The 19,874-nt window shown below is 37.0% G+C and overlaps 1 protein-coding gene across 1 annotated transcript in view; it reads left to right on the forward strand.

The window, feature by feature from the left end:
• Window positions 1-19,874, forward strand: part of DLG2 (discs large MAGUK scaffold protein 2) — a 2,071,189-nt gene that overhangs the window by 284,130 nt on the left and 1,767,185 nt on the right. The window contains exon 3 of the mRNA XM_059930672.1: window positions 4,371-4,516. Within this exon, the coding sequence (XP_059786655.1) occupies window positions 4,371-4,516 (146 nt within the window). The remainder of the gene's footprint in view (window positions 1-4,370; window positions 4,517-19,874) is intronic.

Here is a 19,874-nt window from a genome sequence, read left to right on the forward strand (position 1 = left end):
ATATTCCATTGTATATATGTACCACATCTTCTTTATCCATTCCTCTGCTTCCATGTTCTGGCTATTGTAAATAGTGCTGCAATGAACACTGGGGTGCAAATATTTTTTTGAATTATGGTTTTCTCCGGATATATGCCCAGAGTGGGATTCATAGATCATATGGTAGCTCTATTTTTAGTTTTTTAAGGAACCTCCATACTGTTCTCCATAGTGGCTGTACCAGTTTACATTCCCACCAGGAGTGTAGGAGGGTTCCCTTTTCTCCACATCCTCTGCAGCATTTATTGTTTGTAGATTTTTTTGGAGATGGTCATTCTGACTGGTATGAGGTGATACCTCATTGTAGTTTTGATTTGTGTTTGTCTAATAGTTAGTGATGTTGAGCATCTTTTCATGTGCGTTTTAACCATATCTATGTCTTCTTTGGAGAAATGTCTATTTAGATATTCCACCCATTTTTTTGATTGGGTTGTTTGTTTTATTTGATGTTGCTCTGCATGAGCTGTTTCCATATGTTGGAGATTAATCCCTAGTTGGTTGCTTCATTTGCAAATATTTTCTCCCATTCTGAGGGTTGCCTTTTCCTTTCATTTACAGTTTCCTTTGCAGTGCAAAAGCTTTTAAGTTTCATTAGGTCCCATTTGTTTATTTCTGTTTTTATTTTCATTACTCTAGGAGATGGATCGAAATAGATCTTTCTGCGATTTATGTCAGAGAGTGTTCTGCCTATGTTTTCCTCTAACAGTTTTATAGTATCCAGCCTTACATTTAGATCTTTAATCCATTTTGAGTTTATTTTTGTGTATGGTGTTAGGGTGTGTTATAATTTCATTCTTTTGCATGTAGCTGTCCAGTTTTCCCAGCACCACTTATTGAAGAGACTGTCTTTTCTCCATTGTATATTCTTACCTCCTTTGTCATAGATTAGGTGACCATAGGTACACAGGTTTATCTCTGGACTTTCTGTCCTGTTCCGTAGTTCTATATTTCTTTTTTTGTGGCAGTACCATACTGTCTTGATTACTGGTAGCTTTGTAGTATAGTCTGAAGTCAGGTAGCCGGATTCTTCCAGCTCCATTTTTCTTTCTCAAGATTGCTTTGGCTATGTGGGTCTTTTGTGTTTCCATACAAATTGCAAAATTTTTTGTTCTAATTATGTGAAAAATGCCATTGGTAATTTGATAGGGATTGCATTGAATCCATAGATAGCTTTGGGTAGAATAGTCATTTTCACAATATTGATTATTCCAACCAAGAACATGGTATGTGTCTCCATCTTTTTGTGTCATCAGTGTCTTATGGTTTTCTGAGTACAGGTCTTTTACCTCCTTAGGTAGTTTTATTCCTAGGTATTATATTCTTTTTGATGCAATGGTAAATGGGATTGTTTCCTTGATTTCTCTTTCTGATCTTTTGTTGTTAGTGTACAAGAATGCAAGAGATTTCTGTGTATTAATTTTGTATCCTGCAACTTTACTAAATTTATTGATGAGCTCTAGTAGTTTTCTGGTGGCATCTTTAGGGTTTTCTATGTACAGTATCATGTCATCTGGAAACACTGACAATTTTACTTCTTCTTTTCCAATATAGATTCCTTTTGTTTCTTTTTTTTTAACATCTTTATTGGAGTATAATTACTTTAAAATGTTGTATTAGTTTGTGCTGTATAACAAAGTGAATCAGCTATATGTATACATATGTTCCCATATTCCCTCTCTCTAGCACTTCCCTCCCACCCTCCCTATCCCACCCCTCTAGGTGGTCACAAAGCACCGAGGTGATCTCCCGGTGCTATGCAGCTGCTTCCCACTAGCTATCTATTTTACATTTGGTAGTGTATATATGTCAGTGTTACTCTCTCACTTCATCCCAGCTTACGCTTCCCCCTCCCCATGTCCTCAAGTCCATTCTCTACGTCTGCATCTTTATTGCTGTCCTGCCCCTAGGTTCATCAGAACCTTTTTTTTTTTTTTTAGATTCAATATATATGTGTTAGCATATGGTATTTGTTTTTCTCTTTCTGACTTACTTCACTCTGTATGACAGACTCTCAGTCCATCCACCTCACTACAAATAACTCAATTTCATTTCTTTTTATGGCTGAGTAATATTCCATTGTATATATGTGCCACATCTTCTTTATCCATTCATCTGTCAATGGGCACTTAGGTTGCTTCCATGTCCTGGCTATTGTAAATAGAGCTGCAGAGAACATTGTGGTACATGACTCTTTTTGAATTATTGTTTTCTCAGGGTATATGCCCAGTTGTGGGATTGCTGGGTCATATGGTAGTTCTAGTTTTAGTTTTTTAAGGAACCTGCATACTGTTCTCCATAGTGGCTGTATCAATTTACGTTCCCACCAACAGTGCAACAGGGTTCCTTTTTCTCCACACCCTCTCCAGCATTTATTGTTTGTAGATTTTTTGATGATGGCCATTCTGACCGGTGTGAGGTGATGCCTCATTGTAGTTTTGATTTACATTTCTCTAATGATTAGTGATGTTGAGCATCCTTTCATGTGTTTGTTGGCAATCTGTATATCTTCTTTGGAGAAATGTCTATTTAGGTCTTCTGCCCAATTTTGTATTGGGTTGTTTGTTTTTTTGATATTGAGCTGCATGAGCTGCTTGTATATTTTAGAGATTAATCCTTTGTCTGTTGATTCATTTGCAAATATTTACTCCCATTCTGAGAGTTGTCTTTTCATCTTGTTTATGGTGTCCTTTGCTGTGCAAAAGCTTTTAAGTTTCATTAGGTCCCATTTGTTTATTTTTGGTTTTATTTCCATTACTCTAGGAGGTGGGTGAAAATGGATCTTGCTGTGATTTATGTCATAGAGTGTTCTGCTTATGTTTTCCAGTAAGAGTTTTATAGTGTCTGGCCTTACATTTAGGTCTTTAGTCCATTTTGACTTTATTTTTGTGTATGGTGTTAGGGAGTGTTCTAATTTCATTCTTTTACATATAGCTGTCCAATTTTCCCAGCACCACTTATTGAAGAGACTATCTTTTCTCCATTGTATATTCTTGCCTCCTTTATCAAAAATAAGGTGACCATATGTGCGTGGGTTTATATCTGGGCTTCCTTCCTCCCTCCCTCCCTTCCTTCCTCAACTTTTGAATTCATATAGATACCCCCAATTCTAAGCTAATACCAACTGTACTTATTCATTACCCTCTACCATTTGGTGGAGAAGACTGTATAGACGTCAGTGTCATTACTTGTAGGCCCTTTCAGCAGACAGAGTTAGGGAATATATGTGTTTATACTAACCTGTGTGTATGCATATTTGTAAGTATTTCTGTATGTATCTATTCATATCTCTGTTAAGCCAAACAGGAGTTTGTAATGTTGTCTTCAAATGTAATCCAAAATCATATGACTCAGTCTAGTACGACACCCCACCCACTTTCTTTTTTGTAACTTCCTACTCCAACAGTGAGAAACCTGCCTCCCACTATCTGCCATCCATTTATTTAATTGTTCAGTTCTAGTTATATATGTACAGTGGCTTCAAAATTGTTGACTTGGATTCCAGGAGAAACAAATTTACCAACTAGAATATAGACTAGGATGCTTTTGTGTAGTTTCTTTGTCTTTGGTTTTACAGTCTCTACTCATTTTTAGGTTATCAACTGTTTCTCCTACTGCCTTCAGTGAGGTTATTTCATTCATTTGTAATATAGTTAGAGTCTTTTGTCACATTCTGCGCATCTTGGGATTCCCTGACCTCCTAAATGATTTTTTAAATTTGCATGCATTTGGTTTACTCTTTGTGCTGTAAAATTCTTTGGGTTTTGACAAATGCTTCTTGTTAGGTGCCCACCATTACACTATTATTACAGAATGTTTTCATCACCCTGTGATTTACCTATTAAACCCTCCTCTCCTCTCCCAGAACCTCTAGAAATCACTGACCATTTTATTGTCTCTTTAGTTTTGCTTTTTCCAAAAATTATATAAATGGAATCATACACTGTGTAGCCCAGCTATATGCCTGGCATTTTTAAACTTAGCAATATATATTTAAGATTCATCCATGTTTTTACATGGCTTGATAACTCATTCATTCTTATTGCTGAATAGTATTCCATTAAATGAATTTACTACAGTTTGTTTATCCATTCACTAATTGCAGGATATTTTGATTTCTTCCAATTTTTGCAGTTCTTAATAAAGTTGCTATAAGAATTTTCATGCAGGTAAAAATGCAATTTTTAGGATTTCCTCTATTAATGTTGTTTTTCTTTGAATACATAGTTATGTAGTTTTTTTAATCAGCAAAATTTTCCATATACATGTACCTGGAGAAGCTATCTGTGAGGTGGTATATGACATTTCGATTTTTCCCTTGCATTTCTTTACAGATATTCAAGAATTTTATGAGATGACATTGCTAAATTCTCAAAAAAGTTGTGAGCAGAAGATAGAAGAAGCCAATCAAGTTGCACAGAAATGGGAGAAGACATCCCTTCTTGCTCCATGCCATGAAAACCTTCAAAAGTCTGTAGAGGTATATTACTGAAACTTTTGAAAATACTAAATATTTATTTATACTAGTAAATACCAAAATTATTTATACCAGTAAAGAAGTAGTAGTTGTTAGTAGTGGTAATTGTTGCAGTAGTAGTAATCATTATCAACAAATGTGAACAGTAATAACAGAAACTTAGTTACATACCGTACTGCCAATATTACATACCAGTATTACATACCATGCTGTATATAATATTTACATTTGAAAATCCAGATTTTGCCAAAAGATAAAATAGGCATAGGAAGGACATGTTTCTTCATATTATATAAGTGAGTTCTGTTATGAATATTGTCATAGTTTGAGCTGACTCAAGTATTGGGTGGGCCAAAAGTTTCATTCGGTTTTTTCTGTAGGATGACTCTAGTAGCACTTAGTTGTCTTTAACTTCATTCGAAACAGTTTTGCTAGATTGTATGTGACAGCTGTCATATCAGTGTGCATTATAAAAAAGACATTAAAATTGGTGAATTTTTGTTTAGCTATTTTAATATTCAAGATGGAAGAAAAAAAGCAACATTTTCAGCTATTATGCTTTATTATTTCAAGAAAGGTAAAAATGCAACTGAAATGCAAAAAAAGATTTGTGCAGTGTATGGAGAAGGTGCTGTGATTGATCAAATATGGCAAAAGTAGTTTACAAAGTTTTGTGCTGGAGATTTCACGCTGGACGATGCTCCACAGTCAGGTAGACCAGTTGAAGTTGATAGCGATCAAATTGAGACCAATCAACATTATACCACGTGGGAGATAGCCAACATACTCAAAATATCCAAATCAAGTGTTGAAAATTATTTTGTACCGGCTTGGTTATGTTCATCGCTTTGATGTTTGGGTTCCACATAAGTTAAGGGAAAAAAACCTCTTCACTGATTCTCTACTTAAACGTAATGAAAATGTTCTGTTTTTAAAACAAATTGTGATGGGCAATGAAAAATGGATACTGTACAATAATGTGGAATGGAAGAGATCGTGGGGGAGGCGAAATGAGCCACCACCAACCACACCAAAGGCTGGTCTTCATCTAAAGAAGGTGATGTTGTGTATATGGTGGGATTGGAAGGGAGTCCTCTACTATGAGCTCCTTCCAGAAAACCAAACGATTAATTCCAACAAGTACTGCTCCCAATTAGACCAACTGAAAGCAGCACTCAATGAAAAGTGTCCGAAATTAGTCAACAGAAAACGCATAATCTTCCATCAGGATAATGCAAGACTGCATATTTCTTTGATGACCAAGCAGAAACTTACAGCTTGGCTGGGAAGTTCTGATTCATCTACCATATTCACCAGACATTGCACCTTCAAATTTCCGTTTATTTCGGTCTTTACAAAACTTTCTTAATGGAAAAAAATTTCAGTTTTCTGGAAGACTGTAAAAGGCACCTGGAACAGTTCTTTGCTGAAAAGGATAAAAAGTTTTGGGAAGACAGAATTATGAAGTTGCCTGAAAAATGGCTGAAGGTAGTGGAACAAAAGGTTGAATACATTGTTCAATAAAGTTCTTGGCAAAAATGAAAAATATGTCTTTTATTTTTACTTAAAAACCAAAGGCACTTTTTCGCCAACACAAAATAAGGCATTCTTGAATTTCAGGACATGCTTCTGATGCAATGGGGGAAGGAGATGGAAAGTGGGATTGCAGAGTGTGGTCTAAGGCTGTGATGTCTGTAGAAGAGCCGTATATCCTGGGGCAAATAAAATGATTCATTGGGAATAGGAACAAAATAATAGAACTCCCATTTATATTGCTTTTTATCACATTATTTATAATCTTTTATATTTAGGTAATTTATAACATATATTTAATTATTTATAACATATAACAGTAATACATGTATATTTAAAAATAAATATGAAGCTATTAGAGAGACATCTCTCAAGATGGTGGAGTAGAAGGATGAGCCCTTACTCCCTCTTGTGAGAGCACTGGAATCACACCTAACTGCTGAACAGTCATCAACAGGAAGACACTGGAACTCACCAAAAAAGATACCCCACATCCAAAGACAAAGGAGAAGCGACAATGAGACAGACTTCGACAAGACTGGGGGAAACAGAGACTCCACTCTTGGATGGCACACACAAAGTAGTGTGCGCATCGGGACCCAAGGGAAGGAACAGTGACCCCATAGGAGAGTGAACCAACCTACCTGCTAGGGTTGGAGGGTCTCCTGCAGAGGTGGGGGGTGGCTGTGTCTCACAGTGAGGACAAGGACACTGGCAGCAGAAGTTCTGGGAAGTACTCCTTGGCATGAACCATCCCAGAGTCGGCCATTAACCCCACCAAAGAGACCGGGTAGGATCCAGTGTTGGGTCGCCTCAGGCCAAGCAACCAACAGGGGGGTAACCCAGCCCCACCCATTAGCACACAAGCGGATTAAGGTTTTACTGAGCTCTGAGCACCAGAGCAACAGCAAGCTCTACCCACCACCAATCCCTCCCATTAGGAAACTTGCACAAGCCTCTTAGATAGCCTCATCCACCAGAGGGCAGACAGCAGAAGCAAGAAGAACTACAATCCTGCAGCCTGTGGACCAAAAACCACATTCACAGAAAGATAGATGAGATGAAAAGGCAGAGGGCTTTGTCCCACATGAAGGAACAAGATAAAATTCCAGAAAAACAATTAAATGAAGTGGAGATAGACAACCTTCCAGAAAAAGAATTCAGAATAATGATAGTGAAGATGATCCAGGACCTCAGAAAAGGAATGGAAGCAAACATCAAGAAGATGCAAGAAATGTTTAACAAAGACCTAGAAGAATTAAAGAAGAAACAAACAGAGATGAACAAAGAATAACTGAAATGAAAAATACACTAGAAGGAATCAGTAGCAGAATAACTGAGGCAGAAGAACGGATAAGTGACCTGGAAGACAGAATGGTGGAATTCACTGCCACGGAACAGAATAAAGAAAAAAGAATGAAAAGAAATGAAGACAGCCTAAGAGACCTATGGGACAACATTAAACGCAACAACATTCGCATTATAGGGGTCCCAGAAGGAGAAGAGAAAGAGAAAGGACCCGAGAAAATATTTGAAGAGATTATAGTCGAAAACTTCCCTAACATGGGAAAGGAAATAGCCACCCAAGTCCAGGAAGCACAGAGAGTCCCATCCAGGATAAACCCAAGGAGAAACATGCCGAGACACACAGCAATCAAATTGGCAAAAATTAAAGACAAAGAAAAATTATTGAAAGCAGCAAGGGAAAAATGACAAATAACATAAGGGAACTCCCATAAGGTTAACAGCTGATTTCTCAGCAGAAACTCTACAAACCAGAAGGGAGTGGCATGACATATTTAAAGTGATGAAAGGGAGAAACCTACAACCAAGATTACTCTACCCAGCAAGGATCTCATTTAGATTCGATGGAGAAATCAAAAGCTTTACATACAAGCAAAAGCTAAGAGAATTCAGCACCACAAAACCAACTCTACAACAAATGCTAAAGGAAGTTCTCTAAGTGGGAAACACAGGAGAAGAAAAGGACCTACAAAAATAAACCTAAAACAATTAAGAAAATGGTCATAGGAACATACATATCGATAATTACCTTAAACGTGAATGGATCAAATGCTCCAACCAAAAGACACAGGCTCGCTGAATGGATACCAAAACAAGACCCATACATATTCTGTCTACAAGAGACGCACTTCAGACCTAGGGCCACATAGAGACTGAAAGTGAGGGGATGGACAAAGATATTCCATGCAAATGGAAATCAAAAGAAAGCTGCAGTAGCAATATTCGTATCAGATAAAATAGACTTTAAAATAATGATACAAGAGACAAGGAAGGACACTACATAATGATCAAGGGATCAATCCAAGAAGAAGATATAACAATTATAAATATATAGGCATCCAACATAGGAGCACCTCAATACATAAGGCAAGTGCTAACAGCTGTAAAAGAGGAAATCGACAGTAACACTGTAATAGTGGGGGAATTTAACACCTCACTTACACCAATGGACAGATCATCCAAACAGAAAATTAATAAGGAAACACAAGCTTTAAATGACAGAATAGACCAGATAGATTTAATTGATATTTATAGGACATTCTATCCAAAAGCAGCAGAATACACTTTCTTCTCAAGTGTTCATGGAACATTCTCCAGGATAGATCACATCTTGGGTCAGAAATCAAGCCTCAGTAAATTTAAGAAAATTGAAATCATATCAAGCATCTTTTCTGACCACAACGCTGTGAGATTAAAAATCAATTACAGGGAAAAATACGTAAAAAACACAAACACATGGAGGCTGAACAACACGTTATTAAATAATCAAGAGATCACTGAAGAAATCAAAGAGGAAATCAAAAAATACCTAGAGACAAATGACAATGAAAACATGATGATCCAAAACCTATGGGATGCAGCAAAAGCAGTTCTAAGAGGGAAGTTTTTAGCAATACAATCCTACCTCAAGAAACAGCAAACATCTCAAATACACAATCTGACTTTACACCTAAAGGAACTAGAGAAAGAAGAACAAACAAAACCCAAAGTTAGTAGAAGGAGAGAAATCATAAAGATCAGAGCAGAAATAAATGAAATAGAAACAAAGAAAACAATAGCAAAGATCAATAAAACTAAAAGCTGGTTCTTTGAGAAGATAAACAAAATTGATAAACCATTAGCCAGACTCATCAAGAAAAAGAGGGAGAGGACTCAAATCAATAAAATTAGAAATGAAAAAGGAGAAGTTCCAACAGACAGCGCAGAAATACAAAGCATCCTAAGAGACTACCTCAAGCAACTCTATGCCAATAAAATGGACAACCTGCAAGAAATGGACAAATTCTTAGAAAGGTATAACCTTCCAAGACTGAACCAGGAAGAAATAGAAAATATAAACAGACCAATCACAAGTAATGAAATTGAAACTGTAATTAAAAATCTTCCAGCAGAGAAACATCCAGGACCAGATGGCTTCACAGGTGAATTCTATCAAACATTTAGAGAAGAGCTAACACCCATCCTTCTCACACTCTTCCAAAAAATTGCAGAGGAAGGAACACTCCCAAACTCGTTCTATGAGGTCACCATCACCCTGATACCAAAACCAGACAAAGATACTACAAAAAAAGACAATTGCAGACCTATATCACTCATGAATATAGATGCAAAAATCCTCAACAAAATACTAGCAAACAGAATCCAACAACACATTAAAAGAATCATACACCATGATCAAGTGGGATTTATCCCAGGGATGCAAGGATTCTTCAATATACGCAAATCAATCAATGTGATACACCATATTAACAAACTGAAGAAGAAAAATCATATGATCATCTCAATAGATGCAGAGAAAGATTTTGACACAATTCAACACCCATTTATGATAAAAACGCTCCAGAAAGTGGGCATAGAGGGAACCTATCGCAACATAATAAAGGCCATATATGACAAACCCACAGCCAACATCATTCTCAATGGTGAAAAACTGAATGTATTTTCTCTAAGATCAGGAACAAGACAAGGGTGTCCACTCTCACCACTGTTATTCAACATAGTTTTGGAAGTCCTTGCCTCGGCAATCAGAGAAGAAAAAGAAATAAAAGGAATACAAATTGGAAAAGAAGAAGTAAAACTATCACTGTTTGCAGATGACATGATACTATTCATAGAGAATGCTAAAGATGCCACCAGAAAACTACTAGAGCTAATCAATGAATTTGGTAAAGTTGCAGGGTACAAAATTAATGCACAGGAATCTCTTGCATTCCTATACACTAATGATGAAAAATCTGAAGGAGAAATTCAGGAAACACTCCCATTTACCATTTCAACAAAAAGAGTAAAGTATTTAGGAATAAATCTACCTAGGGAGACAAAAGACCTGTATGCAGAAAACTATAAGACACTGATGAAAGAAATTAAATATGGTACAAACAGATGGAGAGATATACCATGTTCTTGGATTGGAAGAATCAATATTGTGAAAATGATTATACTACCCAAAGCAATCTACAGATTCAATGCAATCCCTATCAAACTACCAATGGCATTTTTAACAGAACTAGAATAAAAAATCTTAAAATTTGTATGGAGACACAAAAGACCCTGAATATCCAAAGCATTCTTGAGGGAACCGAACAGAGCTAGAGGAATCAGACTCCCTGTCTTCAGACTATACTACAAAGCTACAGTATTCAAGACAATATGGTACTGGCACAAAAACAGAGATATAGATCAATGGAACAGGTTAGAAAGCCCACAGATAAACCCACATACCTATGGTCAACTAATCTATGACAAAGGAGGCAAGGATATACAATGGAGAAAAGACAGTCTCTTCAGTAAGTGGTGCTGAGAAAACTGTACAGCTACATGCAAAAGAATGAAATTAGAACACTCCCTAAACCACACACAAATATAAACTCAAAATGGATTAGGGACCTAAATGTAAGCCCAGACGCTATAAATCTCTTAGAGGAAAACACAGGAAGAACACTCTGACATAAATCACACTAAGATCTTTTTTATCCACCTCCTAGAGTAATGGAAACAAAAACAAAAATAAACAAATGGGACCTAATGAAACTTAAAAGCTTTTGCACAGCAAAGGAAACTACAAACAAGATGAAAAGACAACCCTCAGAATGGGAGAAAATATTTGCAAACGAATCAATGGACAAAGGATTAATCTCCAAAATTTGCAAGCGGCTCATGCAGCTCAATATCAAAAAAACAAACAACCCAATCCAAAAGTGGGCAGAAGATCTAAATAGACATTTCTCCAAAGAAGATATACAGATGGTCAAGAAGCATATGAAAAACTGCTCAGTATCACCAATTATTAGAGAAATGCAAATCAAAACTGCAGTGAGGTATCACCTCACACCAGTTAGAATGGGCATCATCACAAAATCTACAAACAACAAATGCTGGAGAGGGTGTGGAGAAAAGGGAACCCTCTTGCACTGTTGGTGGGAATGTAAATTGATACAGCCACTATGGAGAACAGTATGGAGGTTCCTTAAAAAACTAAAAATAGAATTACCATATGACTCAGCAATCCCACTACTGGGCATATACCCAGAGAAAACTATAATTCAAAAAGACACATGCACCCCAATGATCATTGCAGCACTATTTACAATAGCCAGGTCATGGAAGCAACCTCCATGCCCATCTACAGACAAATGAATAAAGAAGAAGTGGTACATATATACAATGGGATATTACTCAGTCATAAAAAGGAACGAAATTGGGTCATTTGTAGAGACGTGGATGGATCTAGAGACTGTCATACGGGGTGAGGTAAGTCAGAAAGAGAAAAACAAATATCGTATATTAACACATCTATGTGGAACCTAGAAAAATGATACAGATGAACCGGTTTGCAGGGCAGAAATTGAGACACAGATGTAGAGAACAAACGTATGGACACCAAGGGGGGAAAGTGGCCGGGGGTGGTGGTGGTGGTGTGTTGAATTGGAAGATTGGGATTGACATATATACACTAATATGTATAAAATAGATAACTAATAAGAACCTGCTCTATAAAAAATAAATAAAATAAAATTCCAAAAAAATTAATAAAGCTATTAGAATTGTATGCTCAAATGGTTTTTTACACATAGGATTGTGGAATCAAAAGTTTGGAGACTACTGTTGGGGTTAACAGTTACGAAGGAGTAAGGGAAGTTGAGGTATGTCTCATTTTCATAGCTGAGGTTAATATGGAGGCAGGGGCTGATCAGTGATGTTTTTAAGTGGCAGTCCGTACTTTGAAGGCAGGTAGTAGTGTGTGTGTGTGCAACACACACACACAGTCTGTCAAAATCGGGGTTGTGTAGCTGATTTGGAAGGTACATGGAATCCTAGTGCTAATCAATGGCACTTTGATTGCCTAATCTTTGAATTGTTAAGATTGAGGCCTCTGATGTACTTTCCATCCTGCTCAGAATTGATTTGGAAACTGAGTAAGACTGAGTCTAATAATTACCTTGATTCCTTGAAGAAAAAGTTAACAGTGACAATAATGTGTTAATTCATAGATACCAACTATGTGACATTCATAAAATACTTAAAAGCATCAAAACATCTTAATTTCAATACCTAGAAGTAATTATTTTGACTTCTTCAGTCTTTTTTTCTGTGCAAATATATGTACATAAAATAGGGTGTTTTTATGACTTATAAACTGAATGCTGTACTAATAGTATTTACCCATATCATGTCATTAAATATTTTAAAATATTTTTTTGAAAGTATTTTAATGGCTGTATTATATTCTACCATTTGGAAGTTACTTGAGCAGTTCTCCATTCAGAATTGAAGCTCTCTCCAGTTTTCTGCTCTGAGCAATGTGTAATGGCCATCCATGTATATAAACCCTTGTGCTTTTTCCAATTATTTCATTAGGGTTGATTTTATAAATGCAACTACTGAGGCCAAGGATATTGACATTTTTAAGACTCTTGTGACAAATTGTCAAAGTACTTTGTGGAAAGGTGTTACCAGCAGTGTTTGAAAAGGCATATCTACCTATACCCTTAGTAGCATTAACTATTTAAAGTATTTTGTCATATTAATAGATAAAATTTGTTACTTAATGCTTTAGGTTGAAATTATTTATTTATTATTGAGACTGAACTGTATTTTCTTTTTTTTGTGTGTGTGCTTATAGGGATATAGAAACTCAGGTCTTACAGGCTACTTAAGAGATTTTCTCATATAACCCCTTGGTTTCTGTGCAGTATTATTATTTTTTTAATTAATTAATTTATTTATGGCTGTGTTGGGTCTTCGTTTCTGTGCGAGGGCTTTCTCTAGTTGCGGCAAGTGGGGGCCACTCTTCATCGCGGTGCGCGGGCCTCTCACTATCGCGGCCTCTGTTGTTGCCGAGCACAGGCTCCAGACGCGCAGGCTCAGTAATTGTGGCTCACGGGCCCAGTTGCTCCGCGGCATGTGGGATCTTCCCAGACCAGGGCTCGAACCCGTGTCCCCTGCATTGGCAGGCAGACTCTCAACCACTGCGCCACCAGGGAAGCCCTGAACTGTATTTTCTTATGATTATTGGCTATTTATATTTCTTTTGTGATTTATTCAAGTGCTTTGTCCATTTTTCTAAGTGGTGCTAGAATTCTTTTGGTTTTGCAAGAGCATTTTATTTATGAAATATGCCTTTTGTCATAACTGTTGCAATATTTCTAGTTTGTGGATTACTATTAATTTTGCTTATAGTGCTTTTTGACATTCAAAATATTTAAAATTTTTATGTGATACAATTTGCCACCTTTTTTAAAAAATTCTTTTTGCTTTGTGCTTCCTCATTCCAGGATTAGTTAGTTAAGTATTCTCCTATATTTTTTGTAGCCTCTTATTGCTTTGATATTTTCTCTTTTTGAATTTTTAAAAATTATTTTTAGTAAATTTCTAGATGCGTAGTCCCAGACATATACCTAATTTTGTATAAATTATCAAATATATGCTTTTTATTCTAAATGAAGTTTTTTTTTAAAACTTTCATTTTTGCATGTCTCTTCTTTTACTTGTTTCCTTCCTATGCCGCATTAGCTCTACCCTTCTCACGTACAAGGTACAAAGATTAATGTGTTTAATCTTTCTTCACTCATATAATATGTATTCATATATAAACTATGTACATGTATATTGGAGATGGATATATATATGTGTGTGTATATTATATATATATATATATATATATGTTGTGTATATATATATCTCTATATATATATCCATACTGGAGCATGCACACACATATACACACAGAATTTGCACAGTAACTGTTTCTCAAAAAATGTTCATATTATTTGAATGTTTCTTCAGGTTGTCTGGTATAGCTTTAGTTCATTCTTCTCATGGATGAATAATTTCATATTGAGTCTATCATAATTAATTCAGTCATTCCCCTCTTTTTTTAAATTTTATTTATTTATTTATTGGCTGTGTTGGGTCTTCGTCTCTGTGAGAGGGCTTTCTCTAGTTGTGGCAAGCGGGGGCCACTCTTCATCGCGATGCGCGGGCCTCTCACTATCGCGGCCTCTCTTGTTGCGAAGCACAGGCTCCAGACGCGCAGGCTCAGTAGTTGTGGCTCACGGGCCCAGTTGCTCCGCGGCATGTGGGATCTTCCCAGACCAGGGCTCGAACCCGTGTCCCCTGCATTGGCAGGCAGACTCTCAACCACTGCGCCACCAGGGAAGCCCGTCATTCCCCTCTTAATGGGAATTTACTGTTTCCAGTTTTCTGTCACTATGAATAGTGCTGCAATCTAATGATTGTATGTTCATTCAAACTTACTGATGCTTTTTATATCTATAGGATAGATTCTCAGGGGTGGTATTTCTGGCTTCAAGGGTATGCAAATTTTTAATTTAAATAAGTGTTGCCAGACTGATTTCACCTTTCAAATTTCTGCCGACACTGCATGTCAGTACAATTTTATCTCATATCTATCCCAGCAATAGGTGTTACTGCTCTTCTTAATTTTTGCCAGTTTAATAAGCTTAGTGATGCTTCATTTTTAACTTAATTTCCTGTTTCCAGACTATTAGTGAATTTTAGCATTGTTTCATATGTTTGTTGGGTATTTTAATCTGCTCTTCTGTGAATTTATTCATATTGTTTTCTCATTTTTCTATTATATCTCTTTTTTATCTACTTTTATGGGCTTTTTGTATATTCAAATGATTGAATTTACACGATCTTGCTATATGTAGATTTTCTTAGGGATAAAGATTTTCCATGAATTGATATATACATGTAATGACTTTGGTTTATGATTAGTATCCTTTCAACAAATATGTCACCTAGAAAACTCATTAAAAAAATCCTTTAAGCTATTTACTCAGTGGTTATCTAAAAGATTACTTGATTGAATCCATATAGATCAAGACTTTTAATAGGTTCATGAACAGATACCAGCAATATAAGGAAGAATGATGAGAAAAAAATTCACGTGGTTATTAGCTTATTTATTTTTCAACATCAAAATGAGGATAGGCAAAATATATTTAATGTAATCTGGGTTTTTCCATGTGCAATTTAGGGTTTCTTTTAACTCTATTCTATACATCTTAAAATCCCTTGTTTGGGAAGTCGTCAGTCTATGATGACTTAAATATTGGCCAGTTATACCCAAAATATAAGAACATGAATGCACACTAACTTCAATCAATATGCTTCTGAAGTAAGTCTCATCACTCTTCCTTAATGGGCTATGTGAGGCAAAGAGACAGTTCTGGCTGGTTTATTTCACTGAAGATAGAAGTGGGCACAGGGGAAAAGCATCTCTTATTTGGGGTCTCATTGACCTGGGCCAGGACAGCTGAGGATCTTGTCCTGTGGGGGTCGGCTTTCTAAAGTCAAAGTTTGGAAAGTGAGTCCAAATTAAGTTGTTGCTAAAATGGTCTAAGTGAAGAACAGTAATTGAGAAATGAAGTGAAAATGAAGTTCATAACCAGAAAAGCTTAGAATAACATTAGCCTAGGTTGATTCTGAAGATGTAGTACAAATGCTTTTTATGTTTTTTAATTCTCACTTTGTATCCCCTCCTTTGAACAAACTGAGCTTATTTAAAGCAGCTGGGAAAGACATGTAAGCTCTGTAAGGGCAACAATCATAAATCTCCCTTTTCTCTGATTCCTTAGCACCCACAAGAGTGTTTGTCACATAATACGGTCAAGAAATATATGTTAAACCAGAAAGAAGTCCCTCTAAGCATCCTCTGGTTCCCAACTTCAGTCTGGCCTTAGGACTCCTTGCCTATCCCATTATGCTTCTCCTTTTCTATTCTCTTAGCTAAGTCTCCCCATGATGTGGACTAGAGTGGAGAATAAATTGGTATGCCTTAGTTGATCAAAGCTGGCAAAGGATGTCATGGATAATATCTTCTGAATCAACAAGAATGATATTCTTATATGACTGGTACATTGGCTCTGGAAACAGAAGTTTCAAAAACACTAAGGCAATGGTCGTACCACTGGGATATTACTTTCTGGTGGGTTATATATGTACTAGTACCTTTATTTTTAAAAAGGTTTTGTTAAGACATCCATAGCCTTTAAAAATCGTTGATAATGCAGGAAAATGCAAAAGGAGGTATCCTCTGACAACTGCAGTCTACTAGTCTGAGGCAAAAGTCAAGAATAGTGGTTGAAATAATGACTTTATTTTATGGATTCAGGATTTAACTTAGTGTTCTGGTGTTTTTGTTTTTTGTTTTTTGTTTTAGTAGAGTCAAGTCAATCTCTTGAAGTATTTTGGCAATGTAAAGACAAAACCTGACAGCATAAGAATGAACGTTTCAGGGCAAGTAACCATTGGACTGGATATTTTAAAGACAGATAGGCATCAAATGTCTTCTGGCTGCAAGATGTCAGTGTTATTTTAATGCCAAGGAGGTGTGGCCACCCCAGCAGAAGGCTCCACAAGGAAGGGCACCATTGTACACTCAGTGCCTAGCGTAGTGCCTGGCGCAGATGAAAAGTAAAGAACTATAATAGTGCATAGAAATTTTAACTTTATTTTTCTGTAAATCAGCATGATCTTGGTATGAAGCCTTGAATCTTAGTCAATTCTGGGTTTTCTCAAAGCATTTCTGCTTTATACTTAATCACTCCCCCACTTTTCCTGCTCCATCCTTTTTTTCTCAGAGGGGACAATTCCCTGGGGCACATATTCTGCCACTGCATCTCAGTGAGAGCAGAGACATTGTGTAATACTGTATATCACTGTGTTGAGGACAGTGCCTCAATTACTATTGATGGACTGAATAATGTTGCTGGGAGAGACATGCAAGGAAGTGATACCAAGCAGGACCATATGGGGCCCCTGGGCACAAAAGCCTTCCTGTGTCCCCCATTTCTTTGAGTACAGGTTTCAGTCAGCCTCCACGTCCTTCTCTGAGTTCCAACGGGCAGTTTCAGAGAGTTGTTAATTAGGGAAGGGAGGGGACGTGAGACAAGGGAGGAACAGTCAAAGAGAAACAATAGTTCAGCTTTGGGGCAAGGTCCTGGTTCCCCCTCAAGGGATATACACAATATCTTTGAGCTGTTTTGCAGATACTGAAAGCCCCACCAGGTGGGAGAAGTTAACTATATGCTGCCCACAAGCACATAGACCCCAGGTGGTTGGAACCAGAAGGTTGATGATGCTGACTCCCACTTACCTCACTACCATCCAATCAGAAGAATGTCCACGAGCTGATCACGCCCTCTTTGAACCATTTCTATAAAACTTCTCACTACCCCCTCCAGGTTGGGGCACAGTTTTGAGGGCATTAGCCTGCTGTGGCCCCCTTTGCCTGGCAACGCAATAAGGCTATTCTTTTCTACCTCACCCAAAACTCTGTCTCTGAGATTTAATTCGGTGTTGGGGTAAAGAGGCCAGATTTGGCTTCAGAAGCATCATGGTCATCAGTCAGCATCTACTGTGAGATAACTCCTATTGGGACATTTCCTTCCTAATCTTCAGTAGTCATCACTCCTTTAAGTTGGCATTTGCAGCTGAGATGCATGTTTCCACCTGGTCTCTAGCTTTAAGGTCCACTCCACCATCTGCTCCTCCTCTTCATTCCAACCACAAAGCTTCTTCACTTAAAAAAAAACAACAAAACTCCATCTGTGTATCTCATAGCTATTGTATATGGGCAAAAACTAGCAGCAAAATGAGCATTTGGCTGCTTCCTGCTCTTCTTGGGGTACGACGGGATCTTGTGAAGCTGTTCAGGATTTGCTATCTGGATATTCCTTTACCATTGTTTCCCCTTTATTCTCCTGTGCCGCACTGGTGCCAGGGAACTTCTTTAAAGGCTTAGGGTTGGGAGAAGGATGCAAGCCGAAATGATTCTCTTCAAAGTTTTCTTTTTCTCTTCTTTTACTCTTTTTATCTCACTCTTTAACATGAGTTTTTTGGTCAGAGAGAGGTGGACCACGTATATATAGTTGGGGAGAAACAGATTCCATTTAACTGCATATTCTTATAAATCTTTCCAGTCTTATACCTGGACTATAGTTTTTGAATTTAAAAGCAAAAATATGGTGACTGTGCTTTCTGTTCTTATGCCCCTTGGAAGGTCTGGAGACCTTTAATACAGCAACTCAATTGTAGTATGGTAGGGTAAAAAGGATTTGCAAGGAAAACCCATTATTAATAAGTCATTAGGTCTTTCTGCAACAGATGCAGAAAGATTTGCTGCATTGATAGTAGCATATATCCTGCAACTTGAATTTTAATGCCTGGCTTCCTACAGGAAAATTTACTGTAAAGAAAAGAGGACAGTAGATAGAAATCTCTTAATCAGGTTCTGAAAAATAAGAAAAAATAAAGTGAAGCTTAAGTCTCAACCAGACCTTTTTTTTCCCCCTGTTTTTTTGAAACATAATTGATGTACAGCACTGTGTTTAAGTTTAAGGTGTATAGCATAATGACTTCACTTACATATATTGTGAAGTTATTACCACAGTAAATTTAGTTAACGTCCATTAGTTTATATAGCTACCAAAAAGAAAAAAAAGAAAAAAGAAAAGTTTTGTTCTTATGATGAGAACTCTTAGAATTTATTCTCTTAACGATTTTCAAATGTACCACACAGCAGTGTTAACTGTAGTCATCATGTTGTATGTTACATCCCCAGTATTTATTTGTCTTCTAACTGGAAGTTTGTACCTTATGAAACCTTTGTTTTTAAAAGATACTTGTGAAAAATGCTGTACATCTTGCCTTGCAATTCAACTCAGTAGTTCTTTGATATTTTTGATTCTGTGGTAGTGTCTCTCTACTTTCAGTATTTTGCTATAAAATAAATCAGAAGTGATGGAAAAATGAGATTGGAATTTTGTACCATGTAGTATGACACTGTATCATACTTAATATAATTTTAAGTGGCTGGTTTTCTACTGCCCTGTTTTCAAACAGTGTACGTGCAATCTAGAAACCTTCACAGAGGAGAGGGTTTTAGCATTTCTGGTGGAACATAAGACAGTGTGACTCCTTTGCCAAAACCTGCCAGTATCTTTCCACTCAGAGTGAAGGTTAATTTCCTCACAGTGACCTGTGGAGCCCTACAAGTTGTGGCCACAGTTACCTCTCAGATCTAAATCCTAGTCCTCACTCACTCCTGTCCTGCTTCTCTAGCCTCGTCACTGCTCCTCAAATACTTAGAACCTTGAAGTTTTGCACTTGCTTTGTCCTTGACCTGAAATGCTATTTCTCCAGATAGCTGCATGGGGAAGGGGAGTCATCTCTTTCAAGTCTTCAATGTCACCTTCTCAGTGATTCCTACCCCATTCTACTTAAAATATCCTTCTCACCTGCCCAGAACCCCTGTTATCATTCCTTGCTTTGT

Source organism: Balaenoptera ricei, chromosome 8 (assembly GCF_028023285.1).
Source record: "Balaenoptera ricei isolate mBalRic1 chromosome 8, mBalRic1.hap2, whole genome shotgun sequence".
Classification (NCBI taxonomy): Eukaryota; Metazoa; Chordata; class Mammalia; order Artiodactyla; family Balaenopteridae; genus Balaenoptera; species Balaenoptera ricei.